A 16,277-nucleotide genomic window follows, 5' to 3' on the forward strand; every position below is an offset into this window, starting at 1 on the left:
GGCCGGGCGCCCGGCAGGGCATGGCTGCGGCCCCGGGCTAAAGGGATGGCCTGGGCCCCGGGCAGGGCATGGGCTGGGCCCCGGGCTAGGGCATGGCGCCCCGGGCCAGGGGCATGGGCGGGGCCCGGGCAGGGCCAATGGCCTGGGCCCCGGGCAGGGCAGTGGCTGGGCCCCAGCGGGGCGGGGGGGGGTTGAGCCCCCTGGGCCCTGGAGCCCCTTGCCCACCTTTTCCCACGAGCGCCCCGCCGGGCCCGGGTCCCGCCGGCGGAAAAAGGGGCACTTGTGCGGCCGGGTTTGTAAGAGGGGCAAGGCTGGCTCGGATGCAGGTGCGGACCTGCCATAGAGAACGGCACTACGCTGGGCAAAGAAGCGAATTGGCCACCAAATTTGGAAGATCATATTTAGGCAAAACTTTATGCTTAAATTAGGAGTTGATTTCCCAATGGTTGGCAAAGGACAGCGTAGCACATCAAAACTGGGTGAAATCCAGGTCCCACAGAACTGGAACAGAAACCTGTCCCACCAATTACAATAGTAAACCATGGGAGACAAGCACACTACTAATAAAGGTAATTTTAATAGTAGGTATGTGTTTTATAAGACATTCATTAGAAGTATGTTTTAGGAGAATGCACTTTGTTAACACCAAACAGAAGGCTCTGGCAGCTCCAAAAGAGTTTGCTTCAAAGTGTGGAACTGCTCCTGAACTCAAAAATGGGCCATGATCTTTCAGTGACCACACTGACTGTACCTGCTTGCAGATGTCAGCATCACTCTTGAAATTAAACTGTCAGATATTTCAGGTATCACAGGTTAGACTAAATACTTGAAAAAAGGAGCCAAGATCTTGTCAGTTTTATGAATTTAATTAATTTTCCATTCCTTCCCAAGGGAAAAGGCCTTGGTTTTCAGCAGCTTTAGGCTATCAACATAATCTGGGTTATATTTGCCTCCTATGCCTCTCTACAGAACTCTAGACATTTGCCATTGGTTTGAACAGAGTTCAGCATTTCTTTGCTCTGAGCTGTACGCTTTTTTAATGAATAAACTTTAGTTAACTCCCCAAAATTTCAGTCCCATGGAGTATTTTTTTTTGCTTTGCAGTTCTCCCTATTGAACTCACATCTGATTACAATAGACTAAACCCAATACTCTGATACTATTTTAGCATCTTTTGTTCTGTCCCATGGAGAACTGCTTATCAGATGTTTATGCTGGCCTTATTTTATGTGATAATAACCAGGCACAGTGCTCAGCTCGCATCTATAACAATTTATTTGACCTCGTCCACTTTGGTTAATAACCAAATACTTTCTAAGTGTTCATTTGTCACACCAGTCATTTCAGGCAGGTGTTCATCGCATTCCCTGTCAGAAATACAAATAAATCATACAGGTGGGGTACAATATGCTCTCTTAAAATGATGCCTAAAACACTGACAAAACTAATGATATCTACTAATGACTAAAACCAGAGGTAAACTAATGAAAGGCATGACATATCAGCTAGACATGCAACATAACAGCCAAGTAGCATCTGACAATTTGACTTAAGGATATTTTTTTTCTTACATTAAGTAATTAATCTAATAATATGGAATATAATCCATGTTTAGGTTGTCAAACAGCTCTTCGGAGGTTCATATAGACCATTTTGATGTGGCAGCAGAGAGAGCAAAGGCACTCAAAACACTGAATAACATCAGGAGTTGGGGAGTGGAGTGTTTCCCAGCAGAGCTCTATAAAAAAAGAGAGACATCTGATAAACCCATTTCAAAATAGTTCTATTTATCACTATTATAAAAGCATAGAAAGTTTCAGAGAAATCTTTTCCTATTGGCCCCTTCTATTATGTAGGCACTTCTGATGTTAAAAAGATCATGTGTCACATCCATAGCGCCCATAAATCAACAGGTGTTCAGTTTTCAAGTGATACGCGGGGACAAACATGGAAAACACCTCTGTGGTCCCACTTTTCTTCATTTTTGTCGATACTATTCCCATTTATTATGTTGCACATGTCTTCTCAAATAGTTATTCAGATACAGGAAATCTGATAGATACCTCACAGTATAAACAACAGTTTCAGTTTTCTGTGACAGGTATAGGAAGAAACCAGTAGAACCTACAAAGAAGAAAAGTGCTTACCACTTGACTGCCTCCAGAGGAAGGTGACTGTTGAAAACAAACAAACAAATAAATCTAAAAGTGTTCTCACACAATGGTTTTGAAAACAGTTTTTGTCTGCAAAAGTTTTGATTACCTTAACCCACAGCATGGGTTTAATTTGTTCAAGAGGAAAATTGCTTTGCATTGATAAAGCAAACAGTTTTAGTTATGTACAGATGTCTCGTGGTACATCTGAAAATTTCAGCTAAAACTGATGGAAAGACAAAAGTCTATTTTTCTCTCATTCCATTATCATATTTGATACAGAGTTTTCCATCTCTATAATTGAAAGAGGACGTTAAAAATTTGACGAGTACTGAAAACAAAACAAAAAAAAGAAGTGCGAAACCAGGTAACCTGCCAGCAAAAAACTCAAGAATCTAGCTTATTAAAAAAAAATAAAAAGTGAAGGATTAACTGAGCACAGTCTATAAAATCTACACAGAGAACAAGAATTTAAAAAACAGAGGACAGAAAAATGTAACAAGGCCCCTAACTGAAATCTGAAACAAGAGAGATTTAGATTTAAAATATAACTGACACTGAAATTGCTTTCCCAGGCTGAGGCCATATTTTCCACAGTGGTTTCTTTAAATATGCTCTAATATAAATGGAACTAATACAGAATGTTCTCTTCAGACCAAATCATCCTAAAATTGCTCTACCTACCACCCAGGTTTCTTTGTTTACTAAGAAAAGAAGATGAAAAGGCTGTAATTAAAGTATTCTTACCTGTTTTCCAGAATAAGTGCTTCCTGAGCCAGAGCCACCCTGTAAAATAATTATCAACCATTTAATTTTCTAGTATGAGACTCCAAGTGATCGGTGTCCAAAGAGCACATAGCAGTCTTGAAAATGCCCTGGATAGCATTAGATTTGATATTGACTTTGATTTTACCATTTTTGTTGCACTTTCCTCCCCTATTTTAATTGAATGGTCTTGAGTAAGCACAGCTATGTCCTCTTTATTCCATGAACAGTTTCAGAGGAATGTGTCAAAGCAATGTGCCATTGACTGAACTGCAGAGTTTGAAACTGAAACAGTTACCCTGATATTTAAATACATCATTCTTATCAGAATGATCCAAACATACTCCTATGAGTAAGTGACAGAGTATATAAAAACTTTGCTATGGGAGGAGTAAATGCTGCCTCATCCTAAGGTTCAAGTTTGAACAAAATATTCCAATCTTTTTGGTAATTTTTTTCAGACATTTACCATTGTAACATAATTTTAAATTTCACCCTCATTACTGTTATCTATTTTAAAAACCAATATCCACATTTCTAACTTGGTTGCAGAATACTGAAAGAAGAATATCCTTACTGGCTTTCCTTGATGACTGCTTCCTGAGGAAGATGAACCCTGAAAAAAGATACCTGTTTTTGACTCTATTTGCACTTATATGTTCTCACTGTCTGGAATAAAGGACCACAGGAGAACGAACACTGTCTTGTGTCCAGTCCTCTAAAAATCTCAGGGAAAACCTTGTCTGAAATACAAATATTTAGCATCGTTTTGTTACAAGTATTCTTTCAAATGATGTATTGGAAATTTTGATACAGTGTTCTCAAGAAGAAAGAACTGTTTCGTAGTTGTGATGTGTTTAATATATGGAATGGAAAAAATAATAAGGTCTAATGAAACATTAATTTGCCTGGTATCAATCTATGTTTACATTTGGGGGAAAAACGGACACCACCACCAAAAAATGCAAATGTTAGAGTCCTTCACTCTACAGCCACTATTTGAAAAAAGCTCTAATAAGAAAGGTAACTCTAAAAAAATGGATATAGAAAAATCAACCATCCAGCTTTCTGGGAAAGTGGCTCTGCTCATTTGAATGGCATTGCCAATAGGAAATGTTACCAAGCATTGAATACTTAATGGACATCAAATACAGGACACAAAGTGTCTCACCTTTATGATTCATGTATTAGAAAAGGTAACATTTATGCCCACTTTTTAATAACAGGTACACCTTCTTTTCTATAAGCGATAAGCGAAAACATTGTGTGTGCTTATCTCCTGCCATTGAAGGACAAGAGCAAGGTCCAAATTACATAGTAAAAATAGTAGTCTGAAATGGGAGAAGTTGAAAATATGCACAGTTAAATGGCAACTATTGCGTCCTTCAAAAAGAAAAAGTAAGTATTTTCTTCAAAGCAAGCCAGAAATACTTAGGACAAATGCATTTAAAATCAATGAAAAACTGAGCCCTGAGGAGGAAGTGTATGATTATTATGAATTTAAACAGAAATAACTATTCAGAAGTTTGTTAAACAAACAAACAAATTAAAAATAAAATCCTGTGATCTCATTCTGTGATTACCAGAAGTTCAGTTACATAGTAAAATGCTGTCTCTAAACAATGGAACTGTGTGAAAATAAATATTTTATTTGCATTTGTTGAGATTATCCCAGATGACTAAATCATGTGAAACTCTTTGCATATTGAATTAATTCTCAGAATACTGTCTGGTCCATAACTAACTAGATACGGGTTTTTTAACAGGTATATAAGAAAAAAGGAAGGTAAATTTGAATTTTTTGACTTACTGGTTTACCATGTTGTCTGCCTCCAGAAGAATATGAGCCCTGTAAGAAGTCAATGCAACATCTATTAATTGAAGGAAAAATCTGTCACTGTCTTGAGACAATTTGTGCAGTACTTAGAACAAACTTATGTGGATGTTGTTTGAACAAAAACAGTAAATGGGGTACCTAAAACTTCATCTCTATACTGCACACCAAACCAGTGGCAATTTGAACTAAGAGAGCAGTGTTATGAAATACAGTTTGGTGGTTATAGTACATTCAAAGGAATGTTTTACACAGAGCAGTAATTCATTGGAACCAAATCTTTTATTCACCTTGCTGAAACGACCAATTGGTATTACCTCAACTATTTAGGCTTTATAAAATGGCCAAATTAATGTATCTTTCAGCATCAAGTAACTGACCTGATCTAGAAAGTATGTTAGGAAGAAGCTAGGAGTGATGGGATGGAAAGATACTCACCGGCCCACCATACTGGCTGCTCCCTGAGGGATAAGATCCCTATTAAAAAGAATATGAGAATTTAACAGCAGTTACTTTTTTTTTCCTATGCAGAATGAAACATCACAGAATGACTTTTAACAGGAGATCTCTGTAACAATCTGGAAAGTATATTAATCTAAAAATATTCAGTGAAAGACTTTGACTTAATGCCTCTAAGTTCCTTAACAGCCGAAAGTACTAAACTGGGCAAACAGTCACAAAACACCTGCTAAGACTGTTCTGTTACATAAATAAATGGATCTAAAGTGTCTTACATATGGCTTTCAAGAGAAAAAAAATCTACTTTATGTGTGATTTTCTGCTACATCAGATGTGTTCAGAGAGCATCATGTCTATTATTGGAAAAATATACTTATGATTCCAAATAGGTAATTGGGAACAAGATTGATTTGCAGCTGTTAAAAATCCTCTCCATGCTACAAGAGATTATCTTCTTTGTAGAGTGATACTGAACTCAACTGCTTGGCGATGGAATGAAAAGAAATTATTTTTTTAAGTGTAGCAGAGTGAAACATTGCAAACACAATAATACTAATGAAAAATATGCTCCATCTTATTAGACAGCCCTCCATTACATCTGTCAACTACTTGCAGTAGTAAGATTTCAGAATCAGTTACAAACTACTAAGTGTAGAGAAGGTACTCAGGGAGCTGATTACAGTAAGAGACTTGAACTGCAGCTGAAGATGAGGAAAGTAGTATTATTGGGTGCAACACACCAGAATTTATATTTTCAAAGCAATATCTATTGGTATATTTTGTGCCAAATTTTTTCAAATATTCAATCTAAACAAGTTTAAAAAAAAAGATAACTTCAATATAATTGAAAAATAACATAGAAAATATATTTTGAACTGGCATCATAGCAATGTGAAACTGAAACATAAAAATGGTTAATAAAATTATCACTTGAGATAAGAGGCATTTTGAGGTAAAACAACTAGAATTATGATCTGTGGAATTTCTTTAAACTGAAGTTTGTTTGTGCTACTCCATTTCAGTTACTGAGAGATGGTCCCTGTTTTCAAATATTCATTAAGAGTGTCTCTGAAAAACCAATAGTATATGCACTGCATCATATTTTTCTTTTAATAACTAGCAAGTAGAAAGAAGATCTTGAAAACAAAGAAAAAGTGCTTGCCTGTCCGCCATACTGATTGCTTCCAGAATATGATGAACCCTGTAAAAAGAACGGGAAATTTTCATAAATAGTTTTCTAAGTAGAATCTGTCCTTAAAAAGTCCTGGGCCTAATATAAACAATACTCCTGACATTGATTAACTTGAAGAACTTTACACAGTTATTAATGCAATGGCAAATGACTAGTTATCCACACATCATGCTAATGGTTTAGGCAGTGAGATGAACCCTGTGAATGATTCTTCAGTAATTTTTCGAGGTAAGAAAGCTCCTGTAACTACAAAGTAAGATCTTGGCTCTAGTTCATAGGAAGATATAACTGAAATGTCAAGAGTGACTTAATAAGAGCCCCATACACTCTCTGGAATTATTGTCCTTATCTCTGTGACTAAACTGAACTCAATATTTGATGGATTCTGGGCAAATATGGCAACTGAGCCATGTTTATTCCTGAGGAATAGTTCCCAAGGAACTAATCTGTGTAAATGTTAAAGACAAACTGCCTACCTGTCCACCAGCATAGTTGGCTCCTCCAAAAGAGCCCTGTGTTCAACAGAAATAGAAGTGTTTACTCTGTATTAAATTCAATGTCACATAGAGGAGAAACAAGACAACATATTGACCAATTGCAATGATCAAGTCATTTACACTGATTACTACTATTCTTTTGATTAAACAAGTAAAGGATTTAGTTTTGATTCATTGTGATTTATATGTCAAATAATTTATGTTTATATAATATATATAATATATATAAGTGATAATATATTATAAAATAATATAATTTCTATTTATATAAATTCTAATTTTTAGGTTATTTTTGACACTTTTGATTCTCAGAATTTGCATGGGTGTCATGAGTTGTATACTTGGGCATGTAGTTTTGCTTGATTATGTAATCAAGGAAAGAGAAGTAGTCATCTAAGCAATTTTGACTATACTGAGCAAACAGGTCACTGAACCATCTCTTGGAAGTAAATTAGCTTGGTCTCAGCAAACCAGTGGAGTGGGGTTTCTCAGATGTTGGGAGGGCATTTGTTTGTTTCTTTTTAAAGTATTTACGAAAGTATAAGGAATATACTAATTAGACAGAAAAAATGGAAATATATAACTTTTTAAATGTGTTGCTCTGCTCCAATCTGAAAGCATTTGGGGACATGATTTTAGATCTAAGTTTCACTAGTTGAATCATACTGTTAGTAACCGTCATAAGAGCAGTACTGTTACACACACATGTCTAAAACCCAATGAAATATTTGGGAAACAGATTCTTAGAAAAGTCCCAGGCCTCTCTCACAAACTGAGTAGCTAGTTTTGAATACACTACTAAAGTTGCAAGTCACTTAATATTTTTGTCTTTAGCAGGTTCAAAATTGTTCATTTTAGCATAATGTGAAGAAAACTTCCATCATACATAGAATTTCACAGATAGAATTATTTCAAGAAATGTAGTTCCTTGGGAATTTTCCAGTACTATGAGAAATATATAAAGACAAAGAATACTTACTGGACCTCCACCGGGGCACACACACCCACCCTGTACAAAACACAACCAAACTTACTTTCCTGGGTCTCTGATTGGAATAGGACTCTGAATTCGTAAATCAAACTCACATTCTGCTAACTGTAAGCAAATGGACTATAAAATCCTGCTCATAGACTCCCCAAGCTCCATCTAAAAAGTAGTTTCTTTTTGCCTCCACTGCCCTTTTCAGGCGAGCTGTGCAGTTACTCATCAATTTTTTAAATAGAATTTTCTAATTTCTCATTTAAAATTTACACTAAAAACTCTTAAAATGATGAGTAGCAGATTCTGAGTAGTAATACAGATTTTATTTTTTTCCCCCTGAGGACACCAGAGCACCTAGAATTTTCCCAGGGACGTGGTCACAGCACGAAGCCTGCCAGAGTTCAAGAAGTGTTTGGACAATGCCCTCAGGCACATGATGTGACTCTTGGGGTGTCCTGTGCAGGGCCAGGAGTTGGACTCAGTGGTCCTGATGGGTCCCTTCCAACTCTAGCATATCCTGTGATTTTGTGAATACATACATACAGTACTCTTTCATGCTACGGATGTTACAGGAAACACTAAAGATGACTTCCAGTTGAGGCTTATTAGGTAATTTCTACTCTGATAAAACTAAGTAAGAGGTGGTTAGGGGTTTACCATTTAGTGTTTCACTTTCCACATTCAATCTGGATGAAATGTGTAAAGGGAAGCAGTTCTCATGAAGGAAACCTACACAAAGCAGTTTGTGAGTGCCTGACACTAGCAGAGCTGAACATTGCCGAGAAAGAAGGACATACCTGTCCACCAGACTGTCTGACTCCTGAAGAAAAGCCCTGGAAAAAATGAGTAACTAATTATTTCTGTGTTACTGAGTAACATTCTCACTTGTTCTCTGTGGTCCTCAGTCTTTCAAATTGCTTCTGTTTAAATGTAACAACAAAAAATGGGCTTCTTGAACCATGATCTGTTAAAGAAGCATTTCCATGCAGTCACACAGGCCCCTGTATCATTTGCTCATACCATGATCTGACATACTGCTCACACCTATATTTAGCAATCCTCACTCAGCCTGGCTTAAAGCCATTCTTTTTTAGAATGTTCCTTTTTTGCAAAAAATACAGGTCCATTTTCCTAATGTTTTTCTAACTGTTTACCCAAAGTGCAGCTACTTTGGAAGTTAAAAGTTTTACCTGTCCACTGTACTGGCTGCTTCCTGAAGAAGCCACACCCTAAAGAAATGAGAAAGCATTTATATATGTTGCACATTATTTAACTTATGACCTGTCACAGAAAAACATATTTTTATTTGTCTTCCATGAACTTAAGTGTCATAGGAATGCAAACACTTATTTTATGGCCATACTGAAAGCCACTGGCCTTTACAGTGGCTGCTATTTAGACAGAACAATGAAGTTTGAATTAAAGTCAGCTTTAGGCAGGTGAGAGTAGTGCTGCTGCCCTGGATCGTGTGCTCACAGCAGCCTCCTATGTTTTACTTATGAGAGTAGGCTGACACAACAGAAAGTCATATATTTATCTGGTCTGCCTAAACACTGTTTTGCTGTAAGATACCCCTTTACAAAGTATTCAATTTTTCACAAAAAAATGGAAAGATGAACAATGGAAAAAACAATCCATAAATAGAAAAACAATTCTCACCTGTCCTCCATAATGGCTGCCACCTGGGAAATATGGACCCTGAAGCAAAGGTGCCAATTATTTCTCAAATCAAAAAGCTTCTTTAAGAGCTTTTTTTAAGAAAGACTGTTTCCTTTCTCTGTTGCATAATGAAAAATTACAGGAAGATAGACATTCAACCTATTGCTTTATGTGTTCTGTGCAAATTAGGGAGTGTCCTTAACATATGAATCTTCCATAATATTGATCATGAGCTATTAAGATGCATGTGTAGCTTTTTGAGACTACTTGGACTGAAAAATCTCTTTCTCCTCTAATCCCCTATCCAATAAATCCGACAGTCAATGTTTTCTGAGTCCAAGGATGAGTTTGTTGGGGATGTCACTCCATATTAGAGGTTATACCTCTAGGTAGCACTAGCAACCCTATCCATCATCTTTCATTTCACAAGGGCATGGAACACCTCTCTTAGCAACTCCTGATCTTCTGCCCTGTTCCTCTTCTGAGACATACTGCTTCTCTGACATCAACTTTGATTTTGCATTTTACCAAAGGAAGTGAGGTAGAGGAGGAATGAAATCTCCTTCCAGCCACTCTTTACTGTTAGAGCTAAGAAACCTTGACAGCAGCAGGGCAGGCTGGAGGGTAGAACAAGGCCAGAACTGAATTAATTGTGATACAACAGAAGCACCAGATCTACATAGGTTTTGTACTGTTTCAGATAGATACCAGATCATAAATTATCAGATCAACAGAGTTTACTCAAAAAGTTTTTTCAGTTAATATAAAAGTATCAAGTTTTGATGTGGGAACTGTGTGTTAGAATAAGAACTACATAGGAGGAGATTCTCACCTGCCCTCCATACTGGCTGCCTCCTGAAGAAGGTGAACCCTGAACAAAAAAGAATTTAATGATCTCTGTCTGTCATTCTAGCCCTTTGAACCATGCTCCACATAAGGGAGAAGTATCCAGTTGCTTTCACTGCAGAACTATGAGTGGATTGAACCACAAATGGGTAAGAATCATCTGCATTTACCATGATGAATCAGAAATTCCATCTTAAAAATTCTTTTGTAGCTTTGTATCACATACATTTATAACTACTGTATACTTAGCAACAAATTAGATTAAACATGGGGGGAAAAATCACCAAAATAAAACACAATCTCCTTAAAATGTTCTTTTACACAGAGACGTTTATCGAATGTCTCTGATGAAGTAGTAAGCACCACAAGGGAAGAATTCTCACCTGTCCACCATATTGGCTGCCTCCTGAGGAAGGTGAACCCTGAAAATAAAAAAGGAAACGGAAACTTTTTTACATCTATTTCATAGACTCATAGAATCATTTCATGAGGCTTTAAAAAATTTTGGTTAATTTCATGAAGTACTTATGTCAGAAATTCATAACCTTTTGTCCTGGAAATTTCAGGAGTTAAGTCAATCATGTATTTCACATTCTATTTTTTCTTAGTCTTAAATAATGATCTTCATCTGAACTTGTTTTGTTTAATCACAGTGGCACCAGAGCATTATGGAGAAAGATTTACTGAGAAGATTTTAGACTAAATTAAAGCTAAAATAGACAACCAGGTAGACAGTGAATAAACTGAAGTTTTGCATAGGTCAAAACTACAAGAGCAGGGACTACTGAATGCTTACTTGTCCACCATATTGGCTGCCTCCATAAGAAGATGGCCCCTACAAAAATATTGAAAATTGGTTATTTCTGAATTCATGGAGATGAGCAGCAAAGAAATCTATATTTTGTTATTTGACTGTTTGTGTGCAATTATCCCAGAATAAACTGCATTTTTGTCTTCCTTGAATTCACATTATTATGACAGAATACAGACCACTGTCAATTTTCTTGAAATAATAGAGATTTTCTATTAATATGAGTCAAATACTTATAAAACAAATATATAATATAAAATATTAAAAGTAAGAGCTTACATGTCCTCCATACTGGCTAGCTCCTGAGGAATATGAATCCTGTAAAGAATACCAAATGAGTGAATTACCTGCAGTAGGATTTCCTTAAATCAAAACATGACTCTCCCAGGACAACAGGAGCAAGAGAGCAGGGTAAGAGTGAAGACAGGTGAGCAGGACTTGCATTATGCTTTAATGTTCAAGCCTTACAAGGTAAGTTGGAGAAATACCTGAGCTCCTAAGCAAGGGTGGAAGGCAAAGATGTACTGCTTTGTTTGTGTGACTTGTTGGGAAGGTTAAAGTGGCCTTGTTTCCAGTTCTTTCTCTGCTCATTTCTAGAGAATGGAATTTCTTTATTTGGAAAGCTGAGTCCTGGGTCAAACCTAGCAGTAAAATATTGGCTACCCAACAGGCCTCTGAAAACCAAACTTAGCAAATTTACTGAAACCTCATACAACAAGAGGTTTCTTTAAAGAGAGGAAATTGGATTTGCTTTTCTTCATAATGGGATTAGGTCCACTAGTAATAAAAAATGCTACATTTTGATTAATTTTTTCTCCACACTTTTTTTTTGTGAGCTTCATTATGCAAATTTCAGGAAAATAAGGGCACTATTTGCTAAAAAACTCCTTGTGTATAATTTTTAGGACATATCAAACCCGATGAATTTCATTTACTGAGCTTTTGCCCTTTATACACAGTTCCCATATAGAAACTGAATTTAATTGAGTGAATGAATAACCATCATTTTCAGATGTGAAAAATTTGCTCTCCTTTTGAAATGAGTGCTTACTTGGCTGCTGTACTGACTGCCTCCAGAAGAAGATGAGTCCTGGGAAAAAAAAATAACATAGCAATCAGTTGTTTTTCTCTGAAAGAACTATTTCAAAGCAAAACTTCTTGAAGAATAGCAGTATATAAATTTATATTTTAAACCTTTTTGCTTGGGTTTAAAGTCCATTCAAAATGTAAAATCTAGCCCTCTCTACTCTGTTAATAAGTCTAAAATTTAGAGTGTAATTGTATACCAGAATGGCTGCCTCCAGAGCCCTTTCAGAAAGGAAATACTGGTTATTTCACTTCAAAGGATATGAATGAAGGATGGGCAGCTTGTTTGTTTCAGTTTAAAATCACTATACTGAAGAACTACATCCTTACAAAAAGTTTTAATATTAATTCTTCCAGAGTACTACAGACCTTTAGAGTACTCTGAGATTCCACAAGATCTGCTAAGCTCATAAGCTGTTTTGTGTTTAGCACATAATGTGAAATATGTATCAGAAATGTGTCCTTCATCATGAATCTTAACTGTGTAAAATGACTTTTCAATTGCCCTGTAAAGAAGATATTAAAGATGATGATCTGAGGTAAACTGCAACATGTACTTGGGGGACAACTAAGATCTACACTCAATATGCAAAAGCTGCTCTCCCATGCTGAGGTACTGGGTGTATCTATGCATTAAAGTACAGATCAGGAGTGTCCCTCTGAGACAGAAGTCCTGATAGTTCCCACTCACTGTAGTTTGTTTTTCTATCATGGGTTGGTCTCAGAGTGAATTAACTGGATGCCATTCAGATTAAACTAAATTTTAAAATGCTCTCTAGGGATACACTTAATGCATTCAGGTAGTAAATGGACTTCTGGCCCATGGGACCAGACCAGAGCAGATCATTCCTGAAATGTGTGTAGTATCAGTTCATCAGCACTGTTGCAGTTTGCAGCACTCATTGATGTAGACACTCCACTATGTTCCCTCCTTTATGTACAATCCTCAGTTCCAAACTGCTGACAGCCAAGTCAGTAAAGAAACCAAAAAGAATCAGTCCCAATTGGAAGTTTCAAAGGAAACAAATGCCAACAACAGTAATATGAAGGATGTAGAACACAGGTAGTTAAGAATATTTTCCGAAGTGTAGATACATACACTTTCCTCCTTCCTACAAGGGAGAACAAGACCAGTCCTATTTATCATGTAATATTAATTTTTGTATGGTACATTTCTGTAGCAGTGTCCAAGCCAGCTTTGTATCAGTCAGCAGTCTGGTACAACGTGGTACAATGCCACAGAGTTCTGTGCTAGATGCAAAAAGACCCAAATGTTTTTCTTCCCTTTGGTGCAGCACATACAGAGCTCCCACGAGATACATTATGACTTTCCAACACACAGTGAACAGAACTGGAGTGCTGTCAACAGATCTCTCCTGCAAAAATGTTCTTATCCCTGTGAGAGGGCAAGCAACATTAGATGACCGATCTATGAATACTAACCTTTTTTTCACAGTAAATGATCTACAAGGAATATAATCATGTAAATCCATATCCTTGGGGGATATTTTTACAGAATTCCAAAGAAGCCAATGGAACAGACTCCTGAAGTAAATATTTATACTGTTATGTACCTGCATTTTTGACAAACATTTTTCATTGAAAGACTTCTCTTTACATGAAAACTATTTTAAATGGAAAGTGAAGCTGAGTGTTGCATGAATGTCCTGTGTATATTTTTGATCGAAACTACGGTATGTTATTTTCACAAATGTATGACTTCTATTAGGCACTGACTCTTTTAACCTCTCCAGTTAAAGGAGACAAAGCAAACAGAGGGCACACTTAAAAGCTTAAGAAGATTGCTTACATTTGCAGAGGCATCACTTCTGACTAAGGTAGGGGATCCACCCTGTATGGGGCAAAAAAAAAAGAAAAGAAAAATTAGCCTTTGTCTTTGATCATAAACTGGAAATGAAACAAAACCTTAAAATGCCTGTTCTACAGCATTTCAAAGGAAAAATATCACAGTCTGAAATTAATTGCACTTGCATCTCACTTCCTTTTATCAATTTACCAAGATAACAAACAGTCTTTTTTTGGCCTGAAAGACCATAAATCAAAATATATCATATTGTATCTATCTATCATATTGTTTACCCTGGAGAAAAGCAGGGTTGGGGGGACCTTATTGCTCTCTACAACTATGTGAAAGGAGGTTATAGTGAGGTGAAGGGTTGTGCCTTCTTTGGAGTAACAAGCAATAAACAAGAGGTAATGGCCTCAAGTTGGTCCAGGGGAGGTTTAGATTGGATAGTAAGAAACAAATTCTTCACTGAAAGGATTATAAAGCACTGGAACAGCCTGCTCAGGGAAGGGGTTGAGTCACCACACCTGGATATATTTAAAAGATGTGTACATGTGGCACTTAGGAACATGGTTTAGTGGTGGCCTTGGCAGTACTGAGTTAATGGTTGAACTCGAGGCATTTTCCAACCTAAATGATTTGATGATTCAATAATGCTGAATTCTTCATCTTGGCATAATGAGAAATAACCCCTACCATATCAGAAACATCTAAGTCACCAAAGGAACAATGAATATAAAATTAAGAGTACATTAAAGTAAGTTAAAAATAATAGATAATTTTCCAGTTAAATAGTTTAGTAAAAGAAAATGTATAGTGAAAAAGTAGCACTTACAGAACTTCCCCCAGAACAATCACATGCACCCTGTAAAGAATACAGAAAGTATTTAAGATATCAAGAGCACAGGACTGAAATAGACTCCAGAGCCAACTCAAATTACTTCTACCATCCCAGGCGTGCAAACCATAAAGATACATTCTTAACTGCCCGACTTCTAGAAATGAATTTATTTCATCCTATGCAACTATTTCTGCACTTACTGCTCTGATGGAGCAACAAAATGCTAATTTTGTTATCTTCAAATTTTCTTATATACAGTCTTTACCTTAAAAACCTTACTCACCAGAAGGAAGAAAAAAAAATTCCGAGTAGTACTACAGAAAGCAATTTTTTTTCCTAGAGAGTCCAGAGCACCTGGAGTACATGCAGTACTATGTCCTGCTACAGATGATACAGAAAACAGGTGATTTCTACTCTGATAAAACTAACTGAGAGGTGGCCAGGAGTTCACCATTCACTGTCTCACTTTCTACATTCAATCTGCATGAGATGTGTAAGAAGAAAAATGTTTAGCACCAAAGCAGGTACAGAAGCTCAGATACAACTGTCAGCCAGTTACTACTGGCTACTCTGGCTTGCAGAATGTCCAAATGACATGGCAAAAGAAAACGTGTTGCTGAGGCTTTGGGCAAAAAGAACAGTGGTGAAGGAAAACAGTTCTGGTGAAGGAAAGATATGAAAAGATAATTGTGAGTGCCTGACACTAACACAACTGAAGACTGTGGAGCAAGAAAATCATACCTGTCCACCAGGCTGGCTGCCTCCTGAAGAAGATGAACCCTGTAAATGTTATATTCTCATTTAAAATTTTTTCTTTAAATTTTGACATGTGCATTTGATTACAATGTATTGTCTTTTACTCTTTTAACTACATTTGAAAAGATCTATCTGATTAAGAACCAAATTTTATCTATGGAAAAATTAATGAAGCTAAAATAAACCACAAAGTAGCCTGGAAAGTTAGGTATTACCAATCTGGCAATACTTTCTGGAAATATGTACACTGGGGGGGGAAAAAAGCTCACAATAACAACAATGAAAAATTTCCCACCTGCCCACCATACTGGCTACTTCCAGATGACGACGAGTCCTGAAAAAAAAATTAAAATTGCTTATTTTTTGTTTTGAAAATACAAATTAAGACTAAATATTTATTACTTTATTTTTTCCTGATGTTAGAACATCCGTTAAGATAAGGAATTGTATTTTGGCCACTCTGCTTACACTTGGACTTTTACACAGAGATATATAATGAAGAATGAATCAATCTTGTTCACAGATAAAAAATTGCAGTAATAAGAGGCCTCAAACTTTTGTATAATAGATACTTCAGGACAAAAATACA

At 36.6% G+C, this 16,277-nt stretch overlaps 1 protein-coding gene and 1 long non-coding RNA gene across 2 annotated transcripts; both read right to left on the reverse strand.

The window, feature by feature from the left end:
* Positions 1-1,252: 1,252 nt before the first annotated feature.
* Positions 1,253-13,864, reverse strand: LOC115307809 (loricrin-like). The gene is made up of 18 exons (XM_029963228.1): positions 13,859-13,864; positions 12,250-12,288; positions 11,478-11,516; positions 11,184-11,222; positions 10,771-10,809; positions 10,374-10,412; positions 9,542-9,580; positions 9,073-9,111; positions 8,680-8,715; positions 7,880-7,909; positions 6,880-6,915; positions 6,374-6,412; positions 5,191-5,229; positions 4,729-4,767; positions 3,496-3,534; positions 2,901-2,939; positions 2,148-2,174; positions 1,253-1,738 (listed from the first exon to the last, which is right to left on the reverse strand). Exons 1-18 carry the CDS (start codon positions 13,862-13,864, stop codon positions 1,640-1,642), a joined length of 702 nt encoding a protein of 233 aa, XP_029819088.1. The 3' UTR covers positions 1,253-1,639.
* A 229-nt stretch (positions 13,865-14,093) lies between these two features.
* On the reverse strand, positions 14,094-16,025 carry LOC115307813. The gene is made up of 4 exons (XR_003916173.1): positions 15,984-16,025; positions 15,674-15,712; positions 14,927-14,956; positions 14,094-14,136 (listed from the first exon to the last, which is right to left on the reverse strand). It is a non-coding gene; the product is annotated as an uncharacterized LOC115307813 (long non-coding RNA).
* Between the last annotated feature and the right edge of the window lie 252 nt (positions 16,026-16,277).

The sequence above is a fragment of the Manacus vitellinus genome, unplaced genomic scaffold, assembly GCF_001715985.3.
Source record: "Manacus vitellinus isolate BGI_N305 unplaced genomic scaffold, ASM171598v3 scaffold_56_pilon, whole genome shotgun sequence".
Classification (NCBI taxonomy): domain Eukaryota; kingdom Metazoa; phylum Chordata; class Aves; order Passeriformes; family Pipridae; genus Manacus; species Manacus vitellinus.

Excerpts from the sequence above, each read along its gene's own strand:
- LOC115307809 (XM_029963228.1), bottom strand. Across the intron at positions 11,517-12,249 it reads GCAGTCAGTACAGCAGCCAA|GATTCATATTCCTCAGGAGC; the intron begins GTAAGCACTCAT and ends TATTCTTTACAG. Across the intron at positions 3,535-4,728 it reads GCAGACAACATGGTAAACCA|GGTTCATCTTCCTCAGGAAG; the intron begins GTAAGTCAAAAA and ends ATCTTTTTTCAG.